Here is a 27,961-nt window from a genome sequence, read left to right on the forward strand (position 1 = left end):
TTCTATGACTTTTTACATTGACGCTCTACATGTAGAGGAATCAATCAACAACACCCACCTCTGTAGAAGTACTTTGTGAGAGGGTATACTACCAAATGGCCACAAGGGGGACAAGGATTTGTGTGTAAACTGTATGGGTCAGCCATCCACACAGTAATCATGCATTTTTTGAAACAACACTGAAAAAGAAAAGAAAGAAATAAAATAAAAAAGAAAATTCACATTATGTGTTGCTCTTGTCTGATGTTTGCTTAAACATTTCATTTCAGTTTGGCCCCACGTTGAACCTTTGCACTGTCACATTGTATTAATTTCAAACAGCGTATGTATCTGTTTAGTTAAACCTTTAAGTAGAGCTGGACCCAAATGGACCTGTATATGATACGGTTAGATTGAACTGTGAACATGAAGCTTATAGTGCTACCTTTAAATGTCAAGTATATTTTGATGTTTTTAATTTTGAGCCTGCTATCATTTGGAATTCTCTAACAATGTTCAGCCATGATAGGAGTTTTCATTTCCCCCTGCGCTCTATTGTGTCAGGTCAGACTCTGACGTGAATTTGCTTTTTTTTCTCTTTTTCTCTTTCGCTTCTTAAACTAACCAATCAGAACACAGCTTATTTCCCATGTGCTCAGAACTGGCAGCAGTATTTTTGCTTCTTGTTTGATCGCTCTGGCCCCTCTCAGACCTCTTAGCTTCCCACTGATCTGTCACATGTGATCTGAGGATCTGGTACAGACCTTCAAGCTGACACTCTGTTCTTATGTAATTCATTCAAAGCTGACAATTAGCTATAAAAAGCATCCATCTATCTCTGCACTCACTAAAAGTCCATTCTGTATTCATCAAGTGTTCTCTCGCTGTCTCAGTCTCCGTCTCCTCATATAGACTGAGATTATCCAATCATTTCACTGAATGAGTTGAACCAGGCTTGTCAAGCATTTTCCCCCCAAAACAATCAGTGGACATGGAGTGACTGTAGAATGGAAAATAGATTTTTAGGACATTGGACATTTGAATGTGATTCTTTGTTTTGTGCATGCCCTGCTGAGACCTACAGGTGGCAGTCATGCACCAAGAAATTTGGGGATGTGGCAACAAAGGTAGAGAGGAAGAAGATTGCATGTAAACAATGCAGGATCAAATGTTCAGACAGATGACAACATACTGTCCCATGTAACATGTACTGTGTTTACGAGACATAGAAATCAGCTTTGCAAATATTTAACGAGGACATGTTTGTTAGCCTTCACATATACACACAGGATTTTCCTCAGTAACACTAACACTACTGAGTTGCATTATGGGAAATGTTGGATCCCGTGTTTTTGAAGGGGACTACACGTTAGGACATATCAGCTTCTGCTGCTCTGACTTTGATCATTCTTTTTAACCTCCAGCAGCGGAGATCAGTCACAAGTCCCTCCTAACTCAGGGGACACGTCCTCCACCACACGGGTCCTGCATATTGCTGTGTAACCATGTTTCAGTGAATACAAAGATGTAGCAGTTCATATCACACTGGACACTCATTCTGCCAATCTCCGGGACATCCTGCCTGTAACTGAATTTTACTGTGTAAATTTTTTTTTTCTTACAATAATCAATATTTGAGCACACCACCATAGCAACTCAAAATGTTTTATTATAACAACAGTGAACAAATTATTTCCTTTTCATGTTGAGTTTAAGTTGAAATAAAGTTTTGGTTGGATTTTGACTGGGCTGAAATTAGCTGTATGGCTTCATAGCACAAAAGAACAGGAAGAGGATTCTGTTTTTTCCCACAGAAAACAGTCCTATTTTCACATTTCATAGAAATGAACTCTTAAATGACTATTCTTAATCATGCTAACTGTTAGTGACAAAAGCAATTTTGTACAAATTGTAACACTATCAGTGAAACATAGGAAAGAACAAAATGATTTCCCCATGACTGACTAGTTTAGTTGGTTTGTGTAATGCTCCTGCAGCTGTCAGACCATTATTTCAAACCTGTTCAGATATAATGGATATATATACTCAACGTATAATACAAACAGATACCACAGGTATTGCAAAAATCATTTACTATCAGATGTTTTCAGTTTACATTGTATAAATACAACAGATACAGGATGTATGCAGTTAGAATCATGCTAACATAGCTGTCTTTCATGTCCATCCTATTAAACACTCCAGATGGAGACAGTGTGTATGGAAATAGTGACACTATTTATTACAAAGTATTAAAAGGCCACAAGATCAGGTGAAAATGCAGAAGCTCCCTCAGGCCCTCATTACTATTTCAGTTTTTACAGCATATCGCCAAACAAATTAGCTATTTAATTAACATTAAGCAACTGCCACGCCTGACGACCTTGGGTCTTCAGGGCCTCTGAGGGTCTGAGCCAGGGTTTGCCTGGCTAATAATAAAGTGTCCATGCAGAGAGTGAGAGAGAGACTCCACAGCGATGCTGAGGCAGAGAGAAGCAGAGCAGGTGCAGCCCTCAGTCTAGATCGGAGCTGCTCACTGAGGCTGCGGGATGGAGTACTTCAGGGGGATGTCCAGACCCACTAGGGGACCCACCACACTGAGCCACAGCAACACATAGTTCACTGTCCTGATCCACACACACACACACATACAAAAAGTATTATGAACAAGAAGGGTATTTAACAATACTATTTGAGGTAAGCTGCACTTTAAGCAGCACACAATAATATGTCAGGATGGTGATGCTGATATGATACTATGCCTGCTGCATGAACCTGGTCGTTTTCACCATCACTGCTAATGATTGATAAAAAAAAAAAAAATTGTGGGGTTGGAAGGCGTGAAGAGGTGCAGCAGTCTTCCACTGAGTTTTTGGTTTAGTGAGCCCAACAGACATCCTACCTGTTTTGGTCCTCAGCTGCCTTCAGCACAGGCCTCATGAAGTCCTCTGTTCTACAGGGGTGGAGCATGAAGAAAGGCTGACCCAGCAGGGGATGCTCCTGACACACACACACACACAGCCCAGATCTCAGTGAGGATTGAAGGGGGAAGACAACAGTAATAAAGCTGGCGGCTGCATGTTTCCTGGTTTTACCTGCTGAGTGATTGTGCTGAGAGGACTGTTCTGAAGTGGAAGCCTAAGGTTTGGATGAACGGAGCTCCACACCTCCTCTAATGACAGGCTCCTCCCCTCTGACACACAAGCAAGAAACAAAACATCAACACAGGGCGTCCTCCTTAACATTCAGCCACGGCTGGAACATGCAGAGGTACACACACCCTCTGCTACTGCAACAATACTTCACCAGTTAATGCACAAACCATCTACATCAAATGTGTGTGTGTGTGTGTGTGTGTGTGTGTGTGTGTGACTGATTGTCTCACCAAGAGTGAAGGCTCTGAAATAGAGCACAGGAGTACAGTAGCTGCAGGAGTACAGGATGTGATACTCGCACTGAAGCACCTGACTGCTGCCTTCAGAGACCGTACAGACCCCATCATCTTCATAATCACCATCATCATCTGTGTCACCTTTGATGATGTCAGCATCAACAAGACCAGACTGTGGAGAAAGAGAGACAGTTGGAGTTGACAACAGCTCATTCTGGTGCTGGAAAACTGCAGTGATATTTCGTAAAGGCACAGCTGGAGTTGTAGGCGTGTTCTGTCACTCACCTGTTTCTTTTCCTGTTGCTGCCGATCAGGCCAGGAGCGACAGGAAGTGTGTGAACCGGTTCCAACCCGGTCCCACAATGAGCTTGAATTAATAACGACTGACCTGAGAGCAGTCTTCTTCAGGTAGCCCTCCTGTGAACCCTGAGCCCATAACAGAACCTCCCATTAACCACATTCATTGCACTGCAGCTGTGCCCCCCCCTCTCCATTCCCATTCCCTCCCACTTTGAAAACCCCTGGTCTAAACTAATGATAAGCGTGACAACACGGACGTCCTCACCTGGACAGGCTCCCAGCTCCAGCCGTCTCTCAGCTGGTCTGAGCGCTCCAGAAGGAGCTGACAGCAGCGATGGAAGGTCTCCTCCTCCAGCACGCATAAGCTCATTTCTGTGAGGGAAGATGGTGGAGGGTGAACCCCATACAAGTAAAACAGGCACCACCATAGGGAATAATGGTGCTTAACCAACATGAATTCATTGTGTTGGGTAGTTTTCTATATGTAATATTTAGTCTAGTCTGCATGTTGACGGAAGGAAAAGGGTTAACCTGGACCCAGAGCCCTGATTATAAAGGAGGAGAGCAGCACACTCTTTACCCTGCTCTGACTCCAGCTGAGACCCAGAAAAACAGTGAGGTCCACTGTCATCAAAGAGGAGAGAGGAGATGAGGAGACAAGAAGAGAAGAGAGGAGAGAGGAACCACAAGGGTCTCCCCAGCAGAGGGTTTGATCGGTCAGCTGACCCGATGGAAAGTCAAAAAAAAAACAAAAACAGTGTTGCTGTGGAAGCAGACACAGACGAGTAACTCACTAAAGGAAAACCTGTCAATGAGTAAGTGTCTCAGTGAGGTGCTGAGCCACCATGTGCTGCCAGAACAGCTTCGCTGCTCCTTGGCATTGATTCTCCAAATCTTTGGACTCTACTGCAGGGATAAACATATTCATCCTAAAGATATTCCCTCACACACACACACACACATGCACACAGCTTCCGCGTTAGCCACACGCAGCCTGACGGATTATACTCTTTACCTTTACTCTTTCATCCGACATGTGACGCTGCTGCAGGATCACAGACCCGGGGAACTCTTCCACACACACACACAAAACCGTGATCAGATCCAGCGGACGTATGTATGTCCACTGTCTGCCTCCTTCTCCTCGGTCCTTACAGCTGAGAGTAGTCTAGCGTAATGTTTCTCTTCCGGGTCGCGAGATCATGTGACTTCTGTAATTACGTAGCTCAAGTCAGACGGTTAAATGCGCGAGTAGAGACACCGAGGGGCTCTAGAGCTCCGCGCCGGGGGAGGCGGTTACAAAACCGGGGTTCATTCAGATCAGAGACGCAAGGGATGTAACTACAAAATAAAACAGGAAATATTAAACCGAAAACACAAAAACCAAAACAAGAGTCAGTAAGGGGGTTTGAACATGACAGCCTGCCTTTGACTAGGCCATCTTATACCCAGTTTACCTAAACAGGACAAGACTGACCTTTCAACAAAACCTGTTACAGCCTACCTCCACAGGATGGACCTTAGGTTTCCAACCATGCTCTCTGCCTCCATTCCCAGGATGAGCAAGACAACCAAGCAAACTTAATCTGCTGATGAAAAGCTTGTGTGTTAATGTGCCTACTGATTCATTACACTCCCAGTTCTACTTTGGTTTTCAGTATCACCTATAATGATGATAATAATGCCCAGCAAATACACTTAACCACTACACTTAATCACTAAAGAACAGGCTCCCATCCCCTTGCTCTGTAGTAGCAGCAGGTGAGTCTGTCTGGGGCAACAAGCATAGTGACCTCACATGGCTGTTACGCTTTGTTTCCACAACAGCCGTCCATACGGCCTGATTTTGTGTGAGAGTCTGTGATGACAAGGATGCTTTCTCTGTAGCCTGGTCTCTCACCGTTGCTAGGTAACAGTGTGGGGGTTTGCCTACATGACAACACAGAGCCTCAGAAGCTGTGTAAGGGTGGGTGTATGTGTGTGTGTGTGTGTGTGTGTGTGTGTGTGTGTGTGTGTGTGTGTGTGTGTGTGTGTGTGTGTGTGTGTGTGTGTGGGTGGGTGGGTGTGTGTCATGGCAGAGAAACAGCACTGTCTTTTAGAGTAGTAGGCACACACTTATTCAGATTCAGAGAACTGTCATTGTCATTCCCTCTACGTTCAGGTACGTATTAGGAACGAGATTTCATTGAACAATCTCAGAAAATCACAGTGTTTAGATGTAGAGAAGGAAAACCACAATAAGGTACAAGAAAAATAAATTACTATAAAAAGAAGGATAAAATAACATCAAATACAAAGTATTTACAAAGTAACAAAGTAAGTCTTTTCAGCAAGACTGCATAGTGGAGGTTGAGGATGGTAAGAAAATACACACACACACACACACACACACACACACATATATATATATATACTGTTTCTATGGCTTTATAATATAATAATAATATATAGAGACATGTACATACATTAATCTATATCCTTCCATATATATTCATAATTTTTAATTTTACATGTATATGTACATACAGCCATTAATAATAATATAATAATAATGTAATTATTGTTTTAAAGTATAAATAGTTATGGTTGTGGTATGTACAGGAAATACAGACTACAATATCTCTATATTATAGTAATTATTATAGTAATTGCACATACAATATACATATAGGAATATGGTCCCTAAGAGAACTATTGCACATGTAATGCAGCAGCTGTACCAGATAAGTTTTTCAATATAAAAAAAGTAAAAAGTGTGGGTCAGTGTCCTGTTGGAAGACTACAGAGCATTCAGGAGTCTGATAGCCTGTGAGCATTCAGGAGTCTGATAGCCTGTGGAATGAAGGAGTTGTGGAACCTGGTTGTTCTGCTTCTGATGCTGCGGTACCTCTTTCCAGAGGCCAGAAGGGAGAACAGTCTGTGATGTGGGTGTGAGTTGTCTCTGGTGATGTTTTGAGCCCGAGACAGGCAGCGTTTGTGTCCAGTGACCTGGACCAAAGGAAGAGAGGTCCCAGTGATTTTCTCCGCTGTCCTTACCACCTTCTGGAGGCTTTTCCAGTCTGCAGCTGCCGCACCACACAGAGATACAGTTTGTGAGTACACTCTTTATGGTGCTTCTGTAGAAGGTGGTGAGGATGGGAGGGGGGAGGTGTGTGAAGAAGTGTAAACGCTGGTGTGCTCGTTTCACCAGAGACATGGTGTTGTCAGACCAGGTTAGTTTGTTTGTTAGGTGACTCTTACTGACTTACTGACTCTTGACACGTTTCCTCCTCTTTTCTCCACTCCATCTGTGGAAACCACCCTGAGCACTTCAGGTGTTGAACAGTTGGACAACAATTTTGTTTTTTATTTAATTTTAATTTAATTTTTTTCTTTGGTGCTGATTTCTTGAAGAAAACAACATGGAGAGAAATATATTTAAGCCAAATCTAGGTTTCCTTTTTTTGCCAAAATTCTCCTCCAGAAATGTTAATGTTGATATGCTAAAATAACCAAATTGTATAGTTCTAGGCCTCAGTTCTTTTAAGGTCACTCAGCAGTAAATATCTTTCCAAATGGAAACAGTGATGCTGGGCCTTGGACTGAAGAGTTGATGTCAGGTTGGGTGACATTTCCTTTTTTTCACAGACATGTTGTTGTTTGGGAAACTGGAGATAATTTCCCAGTGTGGAAATGTGCAGTGGGTTACTCAGTTCAATGCGGCTGTGTCCTTTTTCTTTCCAAAAAAAGGTAAAATTCACGTCAGAGAACAGAATGGCTCCAGAGCTGTCCTACGACTTGGCCAGCACACACCACACCACAGTGGTGGTTCATGTCCCTATGCTGCACATCAGTTTCAAGTGGAAAGCCTGAAACTCACAATGCAATTTCACCACCTCTCCTCCAGACTAAACTTTACTACACATCCAGGATGCCCTTGCCCTCAACAATCTCCATGGGTTTCCTGTGGATAATGGTGATGGGTTGCTACAGTTAGTTCCCTCTGTTGGTGGGAGAGGGTCACTACCATCTTTTTTGGTTGGTTCACATTAAATTCCAGGCAGGAGCGCAGCATGAAGAGCTAAGTTATGTTGCTGTGAGGGGCCCGAAAGCATAGACAGGAGGACTGTGTCTTCCGCATCTTAACTACGTGACAGTATGGCTCGGTGGACCTGTAGGCATCGGTGTAGAGGATGAAGGAGGCTGACGAAGGTGTGGTTGACAAGCATTCAGCAACAGCTGCTCAGCAGATCTCAGGCTACGAGGCTAAAGTGTAGGGAGATGGAGGGTCAGCAATGCATGGTGGGGCGAGGCCCGTCTGTGACCTTTAAATCAAGCAATAAAGGTTTAAAGTCAATTCTGACTTCTGAAACAGGTAGCCAGCAAAAGGGGGCCAGAACAGGAGAAACATTAACATATTTTCTAGTTCTTGTAGAAACCCTGGCAGCAGTTTTTACAGACCAGTATTGCACAGTATAAAGTGAAGAGGTCTGATGGATTTATGGACAGATATTTATGCGTATTGTCTGAATAACAGTGAAAAGAAGTGCTGCAAGTGTGACATGAGACAGAGGTCACTGGAGCACTGAACAAATCTCATTCTGCATCCATTAGTCCTCCAATAACTGATATCACAACCACACACACACACAAAAAATGGATGGCCTGTTGTTCGTTAACGGTTTCATCCTTCATCTGCTTTTGACTTCCTCCACTTCTCTCTCTCTCTTTCTCTCTCTCCATGTGATTGTAACTAACTGATTCTTGGAGCTGAGTGTGAAGTGGGTTTGGTTTTCACTCAGCAGCAGCTAACCTCTTTGATTAGACAGAGTTCAGAAACACACACACCACTTGCCAAGGAGGCACATATAATCACATCTGCTTTGGTCTGGCTCTCCCTAACACAAGCTCACAGAAGCATGCAGTCAGCCATGCACACCCACACACACACGCTGATTAAACTGGGACTGCGGACAGAGTGGGACAGTTTGATGAATGAAATCACTTGTATCAGGAGAGTTTAATAGGAAGCTCTCCATGGTTAATAATCACCTCTGTTCCACTGGTGTCATAATATGCCATTTGTTTTTCAAAGGATGATTGTGTTTGACTTCAAGGTCACAATATGATCCACTAATTATTCATGGAGGAGAGAATTAGTCATCTTTAGAGGTATTGGTTGATGCTGTTAAACTCCCCCAGTCTTTATGCTAAGCTAAGCTAAGCTAAGCTCCGGGCTCCACCTTAGTACTTTGTACTGCTCCTTTAATGCCCATGGTTTTGAAGTGAGACGTTGAACAGCCACACGTTGGTGTAATTTTCAGGTGTACTGTCCAAATACTTTGTTCAGGTGTTATAGAAGCAAAGAAAACCTGTCATTACATGAACTTAATAAGCTACTGAACACATGCTTAATGCTGAATGGTGAAAGATGAAATTTGTGGATGTTTACTAGGTAGGGAGTGTCTTATGACAAAGGCTCACGAGTTGCATCATGGGAACCGTAGGATCCAGCTTTTTGGACAAGCATGACCTCTGTTGGGGACTAAAAGTTGGGATGTCTTGCCCTCTTCTGCATCAATTTGGAGCGTTCTCTTGCACCACCTTTACGCAATACTATATACCTGGACTGTAACAATAAAGAAATGACCTTAAGGTTTCATGTAGTAGATGTCTTCTGTAATTAGATGTCAGTAATTAGAATGGAAAGATTCGCCCTCCTTTTCAATGAGACATGGGAGGCTGTCCATGTGGCCTGACAGCTGTCAAAGACAACACACGCACTGGCCCTTTAACGAATGGACGGCTCCATTCATATTCATAGGGGAGAACATAGCGGCTAACGGTCAGATAGGACTCAAATTTCATAGAAATACAGAGAGTCATGAGGATCTACTGGAGAGACTCACACACACAGTCTGCGTGCGAGAGTGGAAATGCCTACAGCTGCTGTCAGATGCGGTCAAGGAGCAGTCCGCACCACTCTGGTTCTCCCGCTCAGAGGCATCTATCTGTGTCAGTGCAGACCCTGAGCTGCTGGCAACTGCGTCAAGGCACACAGCCTTTGGACAGCACTAACCGGAAACTATGTGACTTTAACCTTCAAAATAAAATCCAGACGTATTGAATTGCTTTTTAAAATATCAAATTTGTCTGTTTTTATATAATTTCATTACAAAGTCTGAATTCTGGATCGACAGCTCCCCTTTCCATTCTTTTTAAAGAAACAACTTTAAACAGTGTTTGGACTTGATTGAGGGTTAATTGTTTATAAATTACAGCAGACCATAGCAGTTTTTTAATTGCAGCATATTCGGTCAGGCTTTGTTCCTATTACTCTGGCCAAACATCTTCCCATATACCCCAAATCAAAGTCAGCAAAGTTTTATGACTGATTGAAGAGCAACAGTCGGGTGTTATTTTGGAAGCACTGACCGGAAAGTGCAGCCTTGTTGCCGAGCGGTGTTGACAGAGCTGCTGAGGGCTGGGAACAGGATGCTGTCAGGCCGAACAGACGCACCGACCTAATGGAGAGAAACCGCAGCAGCAGCATCCTTTGTTTTCTGGAAATGGATATCCAGGTAAGGACGGCTAACTAGCTCAGCCGTGATGCTAAGCTTGTCTGCCTGCCAGGCCCAAATATCATTGACGCTGTGGACGTGACGTAGGACCTGTCTTTTTCTTCATTTCCAGTCTTGTCGAAAATATGGCTATTGTTCGACTCGCTGTCAGACACAGGCAAGCAGCCCAGACGAAGGCATGTAAACGCAGCATTAGTCCTCAGAGCCGAGGGGCTGATGTCGGGGCTTGTTTGTGTAGCACTGTGTTATGTAAGCGGCACTGAGTTTGGCTGTGTAGGTAGGGTAAGGGTACGGAGGCTTGCTCCCAGGCTCAGCAGCACCACATTTGGAGCTGTACTACATCCATGGCTGCGCTGCTGTGACGGTGGGGGGGGGGGGTTTGGCATTTCATTGCACCACCGCTAGAGAGCACGTACACGTGCGCGCGCGTGCACGGAAGCCCGCACGCAGGTATAGTTACTGTGGTCGGTAACAGTTCCCGACAGATGTCCCATCTGCTTCACACTCTGAGGTGGTTCGGACATGTCCATGTCTTGACGGTGCTCGGTGGACTTTTGTCTCCCGTCTTATGTGAACCTGTGTACATCAGGCTGTGACTCTGGAGGTGACAGTCCTGTTTGGTCCAAGATGTAATGTAAAGTACTGCTCCATCTTAATTACTTTAGAATCTGACCTTTATTTTCTTAAACATGTTCATAAAATAACTGTACAATCAGCCAGGAGTCCAGTATTTATAATGAACTTAAACCAAGCAGTAGAGCAAGTGGTGTAGTTTTAGCTTTGGCATTCAGTTCAGTTAATGCTGATGCTCAGTCAATACTCACTCTGTTGTTAAATATTACACAGCTTCTTTACAAGATAGGCCACATAATAATAAGTGAGGACCCACTGTAAGGCCTTGCTGTATATAATCAAGGTTTTATGCAACTTATTATGTCAGTGAACTGAATCATGCCTCCAAACAAATGCTCTGTAAAATCAGCACGAGTCAGTGACCGACAGTAAAAAGCCTGGAGCCAGTGGAGCCGTTGGAGGTTTTGGGCCCCAGGGCATTTGCCAGGTCAGAGGACTTGGGCTGAATATCGGATATTCAGCGTTCTTCATGTGGGCTTTCCCAGAATGAAGGCAGAGTGATAGGGACAGTAGATAGGTGTAAGTTACATTGCCAAGACACCAACAGCCAATCACATCACAGAAACAAAGCTGTTTCTAACCAATCAGATGTTGACAAATTTTAAGTTTGAGGGAATTGTGAAGCTCTGCACAAATGGTGGCTTCATTTATTTCATTATTTATATGAATAAAAAAACAAAACAAAAAAACATTGTCGTGTTTTGACCATGCCAGCACTGTGTGTTTGAGAGAGTTGAGACAGAGGCTGTTAAAACATACTGACAACTAACTGGTCATGATCCATAATGATTTGAATGTATGTTGGAAAAACAGGTTTGTAAAGCCCTGTTGAGACCTGGTGTTAACATGTGTCTCAGGACATCCTGTCACAGGTGGACACACCTCTGAGCCAACATGTGAATGCGTCCAACATGCACTGAGGACGCATTTGAGAACTGATCACTCTGACCGCGTTCAGAGGTGGTCTGGGCTGCATGATGCCACCTTCTTTTAGGAGTGAACACAAACTTTCTGTGTGACCGACCTGATCGGCCAGAGGAATGAGTTGTCATGTCCAGGGTTTAGTAGATTGAGTTTTAGTTATCCAGACTGCAACTGCATGAATGATGAGTGCTTATTGGACAAAGCCTAACGGGGGAATCTCCAAATGTTTTTCTGGTAAAAATGAATTGAACCAGAGCTCTCAGTAACTGTGTGAGCTCTGCCTCTAAATATGCAGCTAAAGGTAGTACGGATTGTCAGAGGGGGGTCAGATGCCCCTGCTCTGTTTGGGGGGATGAGGCAAAGCTGATATTGTTATCACAACAGTTGCCAAAAGTCAACAAACACTTGTGCTGTACTTGGATGTTTTTTTTTAAGGTTAGGACTGTACTTGCACCATTTTTGAGAAATGAGAATTGAGTTAATGACTCAAAGTGGTGACTCATTTGTCTGCACATTGTTTGTGCAAAACAAACGTCATTTATTCTCAAACACAAGTTTTATTTTGTGTGCACAAACAAATTGAAACAGTCTTATTCATACCCACCACAATGTTCTGGAGTTTTCCCTACAGGCATCAGCCAGTGGGTACACCATCATACTGTTTGTTTAATTAAATGCCCAACCTGAGTAGTTCATGTGAAATGTGAAGGTATTATGGGCAGCATACGGAATAGGCTGTGCAACAGCGTTCACATGTAGCCCCACAGGATTAACGAGTAAGTATTTAGGTTGGCTTATAACACTTCCTTGGCCGTGGTCACTTTGTTTAACTCGGTTCTGTCATCAGTCTTCCCCAGCTTTCTAATGACTCTGCCAGGACAACAGTTAGTAATGAATGGCTAACACTTGATTGTGGACGTGGAACTCGGTGCCATCTTATCCCCGAATGAGGTGAATTCCTTCTCAATCCATGTAGTTGACTGTACAGCAGCAACTGTTGTATACGCTCAGGTGGGAGCGACACCACCTTGCATGCAGAGTTGTTTTGCTCATTGAAGCCCTTCGACCTAGTTACAGAGTCAGGGAAAAGTCATGGAATTTTACAGTGGGAACGGTGCTGACAGTGCACCGCTTCTGTCTTGATGAGTAATGCTGGATAATTTAGTCCAGGCAAACACAAACAGTCAGGGCTTTTCCTGGCTCTGTGTGGAGCTTCTGCTTTAGACTCAGGGCTGCAGGCTCCAGGAACACTTGATTTGATCAGATTTGTGGAATATTCGAGGCTGAAATCTTTTTCTTTCTTTTTTTTTTTTTTTTTTGAGTAGGCTAATGTTGCACTTGAACTGCAGAACTTCAACTATTTAGCAGTTAATGTGTCAGTTAATTGATTAGTCTATAAAATGGCAGAAAGTAGTGAAACATGCCAATCTCAGTTTCCGAGGACGTGCTCTAAAAAGTACATACATATGAAGCTGCACTGCAGAGGCACAGTTCACCATGTTCACAGTCACTGAAATCAGCATCTCTAATCTTTAAAATAAATCGTTAAACACTCCACAGAAGCAAGGAAAGTCTGGATCGGAGAATGCAAAAGAAAATGTCTGTTCATTCAGTGAACATGATGAACCTGCACAGCAGATGTACTGCAGAACACGCGGGAGCTGTCCAGCTCAGGCTGGGCTGAATAAAGAAATACAATAAATGTAATAGTTTATTTCGATTTTATTTTACTGTACAGTTTTTTCGGGACGTTCCGGGGACAATGGTGAAAGGAGTTGTGGCCCTTCAAAGAATATAGAGGAGAAGGTGTTGGTCTACCAGTCAGACTGAAGCACTGACCCACCCTGCTCTGTTAGGCCTGTTTGCACGGTGGTGTTGTTTTTAGTTGTCAGTATTTAGCAGTTTTAGCTTTTCTCTTAGCTGCACTGCTCATGATTAGCACAAAGGGTTTAAGCAATGTCTTCGCGATGGACAGGTCCTTACTGTTTATCAGAAACTCTGCTCATCTGTTGGGAAACCATAGGAGCTGAGCCGGTGTTGTCAGTCTGATTTTACAATATCACTTGTCTGCTTATGTAACCCTCTGATTTACCATGTGACATCACACACATAAACACACATTCTTGTGTCTAGTGACTTTTGATTTGTTGAGGTCACAAACTGTATTGTATTTGACTTTAGCGCCTAAACATGACTCTGAATTCGTTTCATGAGGAAATGCCTTGTCGCTGTGACCTCCTGTGTGCACTGGTACGGTTTCCAGTCGGGGCAAGGATCAGCAACTCAAGAGTGTGGTGAAATTTTTCTCACACTCGAGTGGTTTCTGTTTTTCACTGTCAGTCAGGCTCGGTCACATTTCATTATGCTTTCATTATGTGGTAAAACAGAGAAGCTGACACAGTGTAGAGCTCACTACTGCTGCTGAAATGAGATCAGTTTAGTTAGAGTCATAATGATAATTGCCATGCTGCACCACATAGAAAGGACACTGCCTACTACAGCTCCATTTCCATCCTTAGTTCCCTGCCATTGTAAAGATCTAAGATCTGGAGCAGTGGATATGTGCTGACAGGGCTGTGTAGCTGTTGCAGGGGCAGACAGAACGATGTGGGAGGGTTAGGGCTGGATATATGGTTAATTCATTGATTTATAGATAATATATTTTATTAAGAAATATTATCTGGGTAATATCAGTCTTTTGCCATGAGAAATATGATGCTGCTAATATTTCTGACAGCTGTAGCCTGAAAGGATGATTACACAGAGAGTTTATTTTAATGCAGAAGAGATACATTTATTGTAAATAATCAGTTTATGACATTGAAAAGTTTGTCCCAACACTGTAGTGGAGGTGCCCACAAATGTGTTGCACTTGTCGTCTGTGCTTTCACCGTTGATAGTGGGGCAGAGCAGTGTGGGGGCGGGGGGGATGGGGATCTTCCAGATGGCTGCCCCAATCAGATTAGACATTTTAAATCTTTCTACTTTGCCACCCCTGAAAACAAAGGCGAGCAGGCGAGTGTTCTCATCTGAAGTAGAGCACCAAATGGTCCCAGTAATTCCAGTAATTCTCATTTCTTGAGATTAATTTATGTGCAAATAGCAATTGTTTGCCGATAGGAAAACTAGGCCCCTCTCAGTCCTCAGAGCCGTCAGGTCAACAGCAGCCCTGCTCATGGGATCATCGTGGTGTTTAGCTTAAAGGCTCATGACTTTAAAATGATGTTGTGTGACTTTTGAAACAAGAAGTAACATAATTCAACTTATTTGGTCTGGTGTGACCAGTAGTTTAATTAAACGCAAGCAGTTTTTGTATAGAAGCCACTGCATCCCTGACTGTACTGAGTCAGTTATTAGGAAAGGCTTGTTCTAATGCATTTTAGCGTGTTGTATGTAAATACTTTTAGAGATATAACATATAATCATCTCAGTGGTTTTGTCTCGGAGGCTCTCAGTTAGGTCGCCTTGAAGCAGTGATTGCTTTATAATAAAATATATGTAAATATGATTTAGGTGTGTGAGTTAAAGGATTCTAGTTGTTTGCCTTCTGAGTCCGTTTCTGCCAGCAGTTCCCACCAAACTGATTTTAAACACTATCAGCAAATCTGTATATATTGGTGGGAATAGTCATAGTGTGTAGGGATGCATCGTTCCAGTCTGTTAGAAGTTATGTAAAGTGTTTCAGATACTGATTAAACATGACTGATTCCCATTAAATACAGTTTTCTATTCTGCTCTGGTCACTTATAGGAGTAAGCTAACACACACATAAAGCTATTGCCAATACTCTTCCACCTCCTGCACAGGCTTCACAATGAATGCATCCCAATGTAAAGACAGTGGTAGTCCTTTACTGTGAAACCACAAGTGGTGACGATGTCTTTACAGGTTTGCAATTAAGTGGAGTACACACCGGACAGTGAGAGCTCCTCTGACTCCTGCTCTCACCACTGCTCACAGCAGCTCTGTCAGGTCTGTACCTGTTTACCTATAGTTAGGAAATCTGAGATCTGTAGTTACAGCCTCAAATCTATTCCACACACTGACGTTGACAGATCCGTATCTTGGTAGATACCCTGAGTTTGGTTCTCAACATACAGCAGAAGCCCGATTAGTGCGTCCCTAATTTGTGGAGGTGTTTGTGCTTGTTTTGCCCAGACTACACTAAAAGCTGCTCACTGACACTCACAGCCAGGGTGATGCAAGACTCTATAATGACCATATGGATGTGTTGCTTGTGAGAAAGAGTTTAGGAATGACAAATCAGCGGTCCTTGTTGCCTGCTGGGCACTTTGCCCTAGATGCATCTGACAGCCTGTTTGCCTTCCCTAGTACAGCTGTGGCCAAAAGGTTTTTTTTTTTTTGTTTGTTTTCACAAAGTTTGCTGCTTCAGTGTTTTTAGATCTTTATTGTCAGATGTTACTATGGTGTACTGAAGTATAATTACAAGAACTTCCTTAGTGGCAAAGGCTGTTATTGACAGTTACATTAAGTTTATGCAAAGAGTCAATATTGTGTTGACCCTTCTATTTCAAGATGTCTGCAGTTTGCTGCGCCATGCTGTCAATCAGCTTCTGGGCCACATCCTGACCAATGGCAGCCCATTCTCAATCAATCAATGCTTGGAGTTTGTCAGAATTTGTGGGTTTTTTTTTTTTGTCCACCCACCTCTTGAGGATTGACAACAAGTTCCCAATGGGGTTAAGGTCTTGGGAGTTTCGTGGCCATGGACCCAAAATTTCAATGTTTTGTTCCCCACTCCCTTGCCTGAGAAGCAACCCCCCACACATGAATGGTCTCAGGATGCTTTACTATTGGCATGACACAGGACTGATGGGAGAGCTCACCTTTTCTCCTCCGGACGAGCTTTTTTTTTTTTCAGATGCCCTCAAAAAATCGGAAAGGGGCTACACCAGAGAAAATGACTTTACCCCAGTCCTCGACAGTCCAGTCCCTGTACCTTTGGCAGAACATCAGTCTTTCCCTGATGTTTTTCCTGGAGAGAAGTGGCTTCTTTGCTGCCCTTCTTGACACCTGGCCATCCTCCAAAATGCTGCCATTTCTGAATAAGCTCTGCACTGGTGGTTCCCCAGTCCCGCAGCTGATGATCCGATACATGGTTGATTTAGGTACAATCTTACTAGCAGCAATATCCTTGCCCGTGAAGCCCTTTTTGTGCAAAGCAATGATGACTGCACGTGTTTCCTTGCAGGTAGCCATGGTTAACAGAGGAAGAACAATGATTTCAAGCACCACCCTCCTTTTAAAGCTTCCAGTCTGTTATTCTAACTCAGTCAGCGTGACATCTCCAGCCTTGTCCTCGTCAACACTTTCTCCTGTGTTAACGAAAGAATCACTGACATGGTGTCAGCTGGTCCTTTTGTGGCAGGGCTAAAATGCTGTGGAAATGTTTTTTTTTTGGGATTAAGTTCTTTTTCATGGCAAAGAGGGACTTTGCAAAGAATTGCAATTCATCCGATCACTCTTCATAACATTCTGGAGTATATGCAAATTGCCATAATAAAAACTGAGGCAGCAGACTTTTTGAAAATTGATATTTGTGTAATTCTCAAAACCAAGCCACTGCTGTACATTTGAATTCACAGTCTTCACAGTCACATTTGTTCTTTGTCTGTGTTAGGTCAGTGTTGGCTAACATTTACTGACCAAAGGTTTACTGTATTTCATGTCTGTTGAAACATGACAGCTGATTTCAACAATATCAAATAAGTAACCTGGTCTAACTTGTGTTCTTCTCTGAAGACATGTTTCAGAAAGAGGTAGGGGGTGTGGTATGGGTGTCTGGGATTTGAAGCCATCTTATATTCAGGTCAGTATGGTGTTTTTTTTTTTTTTTTTTCTAACCCTAACCCTAAACATGGCTGGGGAAAATCCTGATCTCAGTAGAGACGGATGCTACTGCATCATCCACAAGCTGTGACTTCTGGACAGGGATTACTGAGATGTATGTGTTCATCAGAGCGCGTTTGTGCCATTCATGTGGTGAGTTGATGTTACATAAGGTGGATTTTTCTTTTTTACTGTAGCATCTGCAATACAGTGAGGGTAGTGAGGCTGCAGAGAACATCTGCTTTTGTATCTGTCATAGTTTATTTTAGCAGCTGCACTGTTGTGGATGTTTCCAGGAATTCACATAACTGAAATTTTCTTTCTTATTTATATATAATTTATATTAAATATATGTATGATAACATGTAAACATTGAAAATTTATTTTGTGTGATACAACTACATATATTGCGGCACAATGATTAAACGTGCCTGCCGTCAGAGATTCTGCTATACCATTCTCTTGTATCTCTCCCTTCAGGGTCTTCTGGTGTATAAGAAAACTCATACAAAGCTTATTGTCTTGACATTGATGCCTGCTTAGCATGTTTTGTGTAGAATTCAATAGAATTTGGTTTTCACAGAACAGCAGCAGCATTACCAGCAGGGGAACAGAATCACAATAGTGATGTGACATGAATTAAAATACAGGTACCCATGTTGTCTAAATGAATTGCAAATACAAAGTTTTGTCTAGAGTAAGAGATCTGGTACCAACATCCCATTACAGTACTTCTTCTGTTTTATGAAACTGTATCAAGTTCATGCAAAATACTGGTTACTCTTTGCAAATGTTTCAGCTGTTAAATGACAGCATCCGTGTCCTGTATGTGTCTGTTGGTACAGTATGTGTGGATGTGTTTTAGTTGGATTAATGTCCAGTAGGTGCTGCTACTGTACTGCCCATTGGTTGGACATCTCTCTGTGTCTGCCTCATCAACCAGTTTAATTACTTAGATATTTATACTACACTGATATTTTACAACCACATGCGTCTGTCACTTGGAAGTGGACTGATGAAGGACTTGTTTTGATTAGGTTTTGCATGTAAACAACTAACTTCTCCTTTAAGCTGGCACCTTTATCCTTCACAGATTGGCCTTACACACACACCATGCAGTCCCAGCAGCCATCTTTGGTTCCGCCATCTTGTTTGTAGTTTCCTTTGTTTACACTATGAGGCCCCAGCTGTCATTTTGAATTAACCATTTATTTATTTTTGTCTGTTTTCACTACACCTCTATGTAGCACGATTCATTAGATTAGATATTGTCTCCAAATAACCCTAATGCTAATGCTAAGTTCTTAAATGCTAATTTACCCCCCCCCCCCCCCCCCCCCCCCCCGCCCAGCCCCACACTCTCAAAAACAAAAAAAACACACACAGTTTTTCCCATTCCAAATTGTTGCACTTGATGTGAGCCATTAAAATATTGACTGTATAAGGATTACAGGATCACAGAATTATTTCAGTCAATAACAAATCATTACATGTGTGTGTGGTGACTGGATTGAGGCCACCAAAGCCACAGAGTTCAGCAGGCTAACTGTCTATCTGTGGCGCTCAAAACCTGGACTGGATTAACCTTTGTGTCTCTCTGATCTAGTTAGCAGTACTTCTGTTGCAGTGCAGCTAACACTATCACTAATCCCAGAGCTACGGTGGCCCAGAGAGCTCCACGCACTGCAGCGGAAGGGAACACATAAAACAGACAACATGCAAGCAAATTAAGAAAACATCTGCATCATTGAAAACACGGGCCCTGCTAATACACACAACATACTCTTTAGTTCCACCCATTTAATATTAAGGAATATTCACTCTCAGGCCAGGTTCAGATCTCCCGCTCATGTTCTCAGGAAGCCAAACTGCAATGGTAGATGTCCAGTGTTCTTGTTATGTAGACTGGCCTCATCAGAAAACTACAGCTTTGGTAATTTGTCCGAACCCTTAACATACTGTGCAGTTGTGAGAATAATTACTGTCCTGTTTAGAGGTGAAGGTGGAAGTAGCAAAGGCATTGTTACAAACCATCTTAGGTGGAGGTCATGATCAAGAAAGCAAGGGTGGGGTTGGGCGGCTACTCCCATGGACATACATGAGGAAAATCTGTTCCCCTAACCTTGGCCCTATACAGCAGGTTTAGTCATCTACACTTGAAACTGAACAGTGAAATTGGAATGCTACCCTCAAGCTTTTTCTTCCCTAAGCAGGCTTTGGAAATCAGTTTTTGATCATTTTCATGGTAATAAAAACCCCATGCATTTACTGAAGGAAGAAATGAGTATAAATGAATGATTACTGGTAATGCCCAAAATATACCCTGAGAGATACTGACACTAGTCACGTCTGACAGAGAGTTAAATGCTGTGTTTTTTCGTCACAAAAAAAAGCAATCCTTTAGTTCTAGCTGCGCCATCCATCTATCAAATGAAACAGTTGCTTTCATTACTGAGATGACTGTTTTTTTCAGTTTGATGATTAATCATTTCGACTATCAGAAATAATGAAAAAAAAAAACAAATCCAAATGTACCAATTTGATGTCATCAGTCTGCTTGTTTGTCCAACCAGCAGTCCAAACCGCAGAGATTAAACTAACAACAAAATGAAATGGGGGGGGGAAAAACAGCAAATCCTGGAACCAGAGAGTGGCTGCCATTCTTGCATTAATAAAAGACTTAAAAATTAATAGATTTTTGACTGTTCATTTTCAGTCAGTTTATTAATTCGAAGGGTTATTCTGAAATTAGCACAGCTTCACAGTGAACACAGCTTTCTCATTCATTTCATTGAGAGCACACCAAATGTGATGACACAGAGGGACATTGTAAACAAAATGGCTCATCATCTGACAAAAGCTTTGATGCCAAGCATCATCTTGCAAGACGACATGATGGCCGATCAAATACGACCAGGCTGGGTGAAGGAGGAGAAGGAGGTAGATAGAGAAACAAGCACAAGACTACGGGAGAGAGAGGACACGGAGTAATGACATGTAATAATGGCTTTATAAATGTGAGAGTGGGTCTGAGGAGAGAGTTGAGTTGCAAGTTGAGGAGTAGGTTGGATATAGTTCATTAAAGCATCAGGGTCAAGAGAAGGTTTTTTTTAAGTAGAGGTTTGATTACAGCAACTTTGAAAGCCTGCAGAACATATCCTATTACTAAAGAGAGATTGATCTGATCTAGTATGGAAGTGCCAATCAATGGGAAACAATTTGAGTGAAGCCCTTTCAAAAGTATTTAGGTTGTAGTAGTATTGTCTCTTCCTTGTTTGCTTCTCGTAGGGATTAGTCTCCGAACTGATCTTGGCACTACTTCCTCTGGCACTCCAGTAAACATCACGCAGGCCTGAAGCACGCCACAGGCCAAAATACCAAGCTGCTTCCTCAGGCCTACTCCTCTCCTACCCCTCTCTCTCTTCCTCATCCTTTTTCTTAGAGATGTCAAGTCTCCTTACCCTGGTTAACAAGAGCAAACCGTGCCAATATCAGATCAGAAACTAATCCCAAACAAGAAAGAGGAGGTGATATTGTTAATGTACTGTACCTCTAAAGTGGTGTCTAATGGTTACTGAGTCTATTCATTTCTAAACACCGTTATTATTTGACTGAGTTTTTACAGGGTGTGCTGGTGAATAAAAAGTTGTCCTTAACCAGTATAGTGATTAAGGAGGCAGGGTAATTCTCTAAGATGTGACCTGTGACTCTGTGCTAAACTCATTAGCTTGGGCAGACATCAGCTTAGCTGTTGTGCTTCTTACCTGAACCAAGGCTTCATCAGTGCCTCACCACCGCTGCACAGGGGCTGAGTTCTCAAAGTTGTTGACACATTCTTATTGGATTTCTAAAGACTTGTCCTAAAATGTACATTTCTGGGGGGTCAATTTCTTGACATCCATCTCTGAAGCCCTTTATGTCTGCATATACATTTTGTGCACATAGTTTGTTGCTAATGGTGGACTAACTTTTAGCTTATTGTGGGCCAAGGTGGACCTACTGTTGCCATGGGCAACAATGTGTACTGTGATTCTGTGCTTCCTCATTCGGCAAGTTATCAAATGCTTGATAACTGTGTGGAACTCCAGGAACTGCTCTTGTGGTAAGTCCACCTGTCTGAATGGAGTTTGTGGAGCGTGATGAGAGAGCATAAATGTCCATCAAGAACTGTCAAATGAAACTTTTATGTAGCTTGGGTATCAGTCACTTTGGATAGCAGTGGTCCAGGGATCAGATGAGCAGGTTAAAGATTTTCTCAGGTGCAACTTAGTCCAATTTTCCAGATGTGACTCTCCTGTCTTTTGAAAAGGTTCTGGAAAATACGGTTCAGTTCCATTAATCATCAAATCAAATCCAAACCTCAAAGATTTATGTACAGTCTATCTCTAAATCCTATCTAAATGTCCTGCATGGATACTTAAAGCCGTGTGGAAATGAATAGGTCCCATATGAGTGGCTTTGAGTCATGACAGTTCAAAGAAACTGTAACAGGAATAATTAGTCTGCATGGACCTGCTGCCGTTTACAGGACGGACATACCAGGCTGATGACTTGTCAGCAAAAATTTTGCTCAGGACGGCATGGAAGGAAATGGGATGTCATTTATGTTTTTCTACAACATGCGTAATCATGGCACCTTTGTACGTGGTGCAGGTGTTTTGTTATTCTTGTTCCACAGTTTTATAACCGTGAAATGTGTTCACAGTACACTTATAATGTGCACTTTGCACTTTACACTTTTTATATTCAAGGAAACAACGATCTTGCTTACTTGTTGAATGCAGAAGAAATTTAAGTTCCCAGGATAAATTCTGAGAAACACTGTTTGCAGCATTGGTATTTATTAGGGCTGGGTATTGTGACGGGTGTCATGATACGATACATACCTCGATACATGGGTCATGATACGATACGTACCTCAGTACAGTGCAGTATGCTACAATTTGATACAATGCTAATATAATAACGATATATGAAGCCCTATATTGCAATACTCAACATCATTTACTCAAAATCTTGTAAAATACACCTTGCTATGTGCCACTTAGGTAATCTAATAACAGACAGGCTCATTTCATCGTTGTTCACCGAGTTGACAAACTGTTATGAATAACGTTGATACTGAATACATTTATCTTCAATTTATAATAATAAATAACTCTGCGATGTTGGTTCCAGTATGGCTCTTCTGCATGTGATACAACATGTTAGACAATTCCCAGTCCTCAGATATGTGGTGAGATGTAATTGTGACGTATGATTCAGTAGCTCCCGATGTCCATCAGTCGCACGTCAGGGCAACTCTCTGTGAGGAGCTATGAGATGTTTTAACCTTTTTCCTTACTTCTTCGTACATCCTGGGCACTGCTACATCTGTTATGTATCTGCGAGTAACCCTAACCCTAACCCTTACCATTAGCCTGAAAAGCATGCGTTTTCGACAACACTATAAGGCTGCAGATCATAGCATATACCACCACCGAATCTGTAATCTTCTGTGCTCGAGCTAACGTAGATGGAAGCATGTAAGTTTAATTAGTTTGCCTTGGGTCCACGGGTTTCTGTGGAGGAGACGACAAAAGACATTCACTGTACAAGAAGCACTGCCCCGATATTCTGCAGTGGTCAGGAAAGCTACACCGCCTCCTAATGGCCGGAAGTATCGATACAAGGGACTAGAATATCGATATTTTATTGTTTTAAAAAACACAGATATATATCTAAATATCTATATTTTTGCACAGCCCTAGTATTTATCTGATTTATCTGATGTAACTCAAGAATCCATTCACATCAAATCGATTCTAGACTTTATGAATCAGAATTGAATTGAATCTTTGAGGCTTGTGCTGTGAGTGTGAACCTATCCGAACTGGCAATATATTATGCTGCAAATACTAGCTATTTATGTGTATTTATAATTCATTTAGGCTAAGAAGGCTTTCAGGTAGTGGCAGATTTAGTCTTATCTAGAGATAAATGTGCTGCATTTTTTTTCTCCATGGGTTTATGCTGCTTTTGTTTGGTTCAGTGTAAACAAGCACAGCTAGCAGTAGAGCGGAGTCTCAGTTTAAAATGTCTGTCTCACACTCGCCCGTACAACTCTTGCACACCCTTCTTTGAAAACTTGAGCATATTATTCAGGCAATAACATGCTAAAGATTAGTGAAACATAAGGTGATGGATGAAAAATAATATACTAACTAATGCACCTTTCGACAAGCTTACACTTCCACATGTTTGAGCGTCCAAAGCAAGAGCATGCCATCAGTGCACCAATGTTTGTGGCTCATTAGAAACTGAAGGCACTGCCATTCTCATTGAATTGGCATGGTGGACAACGGTATGCGTCTGTGGGACAGGTCTCCTCTCATGTAAAGGTGGTGGGACGGGTTGTCCACTATTCAGAATATTGGCCGTTTGATCCTCAGCTCCTCTGGTCTGCATGTGGAAGTGTCCTTGGGCAAGATTCTTAATCCCCAGTGAGCCCATCGGTGTGCGTGTGTTGCTTCCATTTTACCCTTTTGGTTGGGTAACTATACCAACATGATTAAATAAAATCCTGTGTAGCACTTGTCAGAAATGTCAGTTTCACCCAGCAACAAGAATTAATGTTCTTGTTTTTTTGTTAGTCTGCTGTGATGCAGCTTTGTCTTTTTCTTACTTCCTGCTGTTTATTTCTTCTCCAGTTCAGTTCTGAGACAAATCTGCAAATGATAGCAAACACAATCTCTGCTTCTTTGTCTTCAGTGGTTTTCAGTAAGTTTATAATTAGTAGCTCTGACCTTCACACTGCACACCTCACATCAGGTGGCCATGGCATCGCACACACCCTGTCAGTCCTAGCAGTTCTGTGTATATTTGTAATGCAGGGGTAAGGGTTGGTGCTTGCCCAGCACATGAGCCAAGTTCAGTTTTCTAGCTTCTCTGTTGTGCGACCCACTGCACATATGCATCAGTGCTTTCTCCCACTTTATATCGCCTATAAATCTCCATTTTTCTTTCTTTGGGAGTGTTTTATAAATATAAAAGCTCTACGTATTAAAAGACTGGTAATAGAAAAAGTGAAAATTGACCTTGATTGTAGTTGGGTGTATCCTAACTACAGTTTTGTACCAGGAAAAGGATTTTTGGGCAGCAGGGGCTGAGTGGCGGCTTCATGTCCAGCTCTCTTTAATACGTTCATGGCTGAACCGTGTTTGTAGGGCCCTTGATGTGGGCTCCTGCTCTGCAGCAACCTGTCCACCTCAGCGCCTGCTGAGAATGTGTGGGAGGAGGAACAGATTGAGGTGAGCTGATGGGAGGGTATGGGGATGGAGAGAGGAACGATGAAGAGAGAAGAGACAACGATGACTGTCGTTGTCTCTTCTCTATAAAGGTCAGCATAAAGAATTCATCAGCTGTTGGACGGTGTGTGTGTGTGTGTGTATTTGAGGTGTTAATATATTATCCAGCATTAAAGACTTAATTTGATGACAAGCAAAGTCTGCAGGTGGAGGTCACAATGAACTTTTGCTGAAATTTGAGCTTCACTAAAGGCTTGCAGTAATCATAAGACAAATTTGTGTTGCATGTCTACGACACATTATCCTGTGCTCAGTCCACGTGTGGTCTCCTCGCTGGCAGACCACAGCAGAGCTAACTTGGAAGCTGATCCTGACCCATTTTTTTTTTTTTTTTTTAGCTGGCCTAGGTGTAGTTGTTTGGTCCACTCCAGAATGTTCTTAGCAGTCTAACTAAACAGATCAAACCATCATCCGAATTCTTGTCATTGAGTGGAGGCACACATCACTGCCTGCCTAGCAGATATTTTGTAGTAGACAACACTAGAGTTGTGCTAATTTCGGATGCAGAGGAAGCTACGGTGACCCTGGATGACAATATAATATCAATAATCAGGAAGGTAGGAGGGCCAGATGCCCTTGTCATTTCCTAAGTACACTACTGTAACACCCTTGCTGGACCCCTTGTGTCTGCCATCAGACCTCTGCAGCTGATCCAGAATTCTGCTGCCTGTCTGGTATTCAACCCTCTTAAGTTTTCCCACACCACTCCTCTTTTCTGCTCCCTGCATTGGCCCTCTGCTGCTCGCATCCAATTCCAAATTCTGGTGCTGGTCTACTGGACAGTGAAGGACACTGCTCCTTCCTACCTTCAAACCATGGTCCAACCCTACACTCTATATGCATGTGGGTGATTGGCTGCCTCCAGTTACTATGAGGATCTTCTCTGTTCTCAACCCATAGTGTTGGCAGGAGTTCACTGTTCATAGGCCAAGAAAACATCTTCTCAGAGTGACTACAGCTAGACATTCACCCGTTCATTTATTATTCATTAGTCTCATGTCTAGAAAACCTTCTAAGCACTTGTACCATAGTACCGAACAAGCTCTTGGTTGTTTGTTTGGAAAAGATGCTCTTCTGATTTTTGAAAACATGTAGCTCATCTTGCTTTGGACAAATGTGTCTTGTACTAACACAAAACAGTGGTATGTGCCATTTGAGAACCACAGTCACTAATTTCCTCATGCTGACAAGCAGCTCAGCTTTAGAGACAGGACTTTTTAAATGGTTTCCCTGTATTGTGGCTCTCAGGCAGCGCTGCTTCTTGGGCTTCTGCAAATCCTGTCTTCCTTGGTAGGATTAGCAGACCCTAAACGCACCATAAACCTCTGTAGACTAAATGTCAGCATAATAGTTACAAACTGTTGTAACAAAATCACTGTGCGAGAGAGGAGAGAAAGACCAGGTGAGCTCAGAAAGCTTGGAGTAAAAGAAATTCAGAGAGAGAAACACCACAGAACACTGTGTTCTATAGGAGTAGCTACACACCAATTATGTAACGTGTGTGTGTGTGTGTTCAACACTGCTGAGTCAGGCTGGAGGAGATACATGTCCATTATCACTGAGCTGGAAAAGCCCCTGTGTCACACACAGACGGCTGGAAAGAGTGCTGGAAATTATACTCATGTAAAAGTGCTGTTAGTATAGTTACCAGTCTGGTTAGTCAGGGCTTCATCCTACAGCGAGATCAAGACCCAGAACATGGTGGCTTCACATGATGAAGACCAGCACAGTCTCCAGACCTTAAACCCTATGGAGCTGATCTGGGCAGAAGGTGAAAGCAAAGCAGCCTGCAAGTGCAACACATTTGTGGGAACTTCTGCCAACCGCGTTAGGACGAACTGTCTGAACAGTGTTGATTTCCACTGTAAAAAGAGCATGAGGAGTGTGCTTCAGCTGCTGGATGAGTCAGACATGTAGATTCAATTCAGTTCAACAAGAAGAAACAATAACTACATCAGCTGTCAGTGGGCAGGACACATTTCCAGTGTTGTCACTTTGTCACACAATGTATTTATCTCTTTTTAACATTGTTGACCATTGTTCTCCTTCTTGTCTTATCACCACACATCACTTCATGTTTCTTGACACCCAGTGTCAGCCGGTGGTCGCGCTGCTGTACCTTTACCTTTTCAGTCAGTTCTGCAGTGAAACGTACTGTAGGACGACACTGCCGTGCACAGGAAGTGGGGATCCGAGAGGCATTTCCATGTGTTCCACCTCGCTCACAGATGCCATCTGGTGGTTGTTGGTGCACACAACATGTCCTGGGTGTCAGAATTAAAAATGCAGAGGTGGCCCCCTGCTGGTACTGCACTAATGAAGCCATGATGATGTAATGTACACTGTATCAGGTGGATTTCATCCAAACTGAGTTGGACCTGGACTAGAAAGGAAGGACATGTTGTAAACATATTCCTTATTGCCACTGACTTTGTATTACCTGGGGATCTGATTTGGGATTTTACCCTCATGTCCATTGAAACAAAACAGGTGTCCATGCTAAATAGCAGTAAGCTGAATTAGCAGGGATCACCTGATACCCTACCACATCAATTCCTCCAACGCTCATTCCACATGTTCTGTGGTTCTGCTTCATTCATTGAAGTTTTGCTTCATCTTTAAACTGTGAATTTTTTATTTTACTTTCAGATTGTGGACATGGCAGATTCACAAGGGATTAAGAACACAGACGACCTCAGCAAAAATTACAAATCACAAGACAACCCCAGGTAATACCAGCCTCTGGCAAATAGGACTTGGGTTATTATGAAAAGGTCATGAGTTCACTCATAGAGACCCGGACAGGGAGAGACAACTAAACACCGCACCTTTCCATTAATGCTTCAGACACTGCAGAACAACAACTCATACACAGTCTTAAAGCCAGCATGAAAAGGATCCAGCTCTGTCATGGCTACCTGAGTGGATCCACTTCCATTCTGGCTGGTGTGTGTGTGTGTGTGTGATGTGTGAGAGTG

At 42.6% G+C, this 27,961-nt stretch overlaps 3 protein-coding genes across 4 annotated transcripts in view; 1 reads left to right on the forward strand and 2 right to left on the reverse strand.

Annotated features, from left to right (window-relative positions):
• The window catches only part of LOC121193016, a 293,109-nt gene that overhangs the window by 155,210 nt on the left and 109,938 nt on the right, over positions 1-27,961 (reverse strand). The gene's annotated exons all lie outside the window — the stretch shown is intronic.
• atg10 (ATG10 autophagy related 10 homolog (S. cerevisiae)) lies at positions 1,631-4,849 on the reverse strand. Its single transcript, XM_041055566.1, has 7 exons — positions 4,686-4,849; positions 3,936-4,042; positions 3,656-3,796; positions 3,365-3,542; positions 3,075-3,172; positions 2,882-2,979; positions 1,631-2,606 (listed from the first exon to the last, which is right to left on the reverse strand). The coding sequence occupies exons 2-7, from the start codon at positions 4,038-4,040 to the stop codon at positions 2,513-2,515; spliced, it is 714 nt and encodes a 237-aa protein (XP_040911500.1). The 5' UTR covers positions 4,041-4,042; positions 4,686-4,849; the 3' UTR covers positions 1,631-2,512.
• fam110b (family with sequence similarity 110 member B) overlaps positions 10,138-27,961 on the forward strand; it is a 32,775-nt gene continuing 14,951 nt past the window's right edge. The window contains exons 1-2 of one of the 2 annotated variants that reach the window (XM_041055555.1): positions 10,138-10,230; positions 27,633-27,712. The gene's annotated coding sequence lies outside the window, so the exon portion shown is untranslated. The remainder of the gene's footprint in view (positions 10,231-27,632; positions 27,713-27,961) is intronic. The other variant, XM_041055556.1, reaches the window with a different exon arrangement.

This window comes from Toxotes jaculatrix, chromosome 14, assembly GCF_017976425.1.
Source record: "Toxotes jaculatrix isolate fToxJac2 chromosome 14, fToxJac2.pri, whole genome shotgun sequence".
In the NCBI taxonomy this organism is placed as follows: domain Eukaryota; kingdom Metazoa; phylum Chordata; class Actinopteri; family Toxotidae; genus Toxotes; species Toxotes jaculatrix.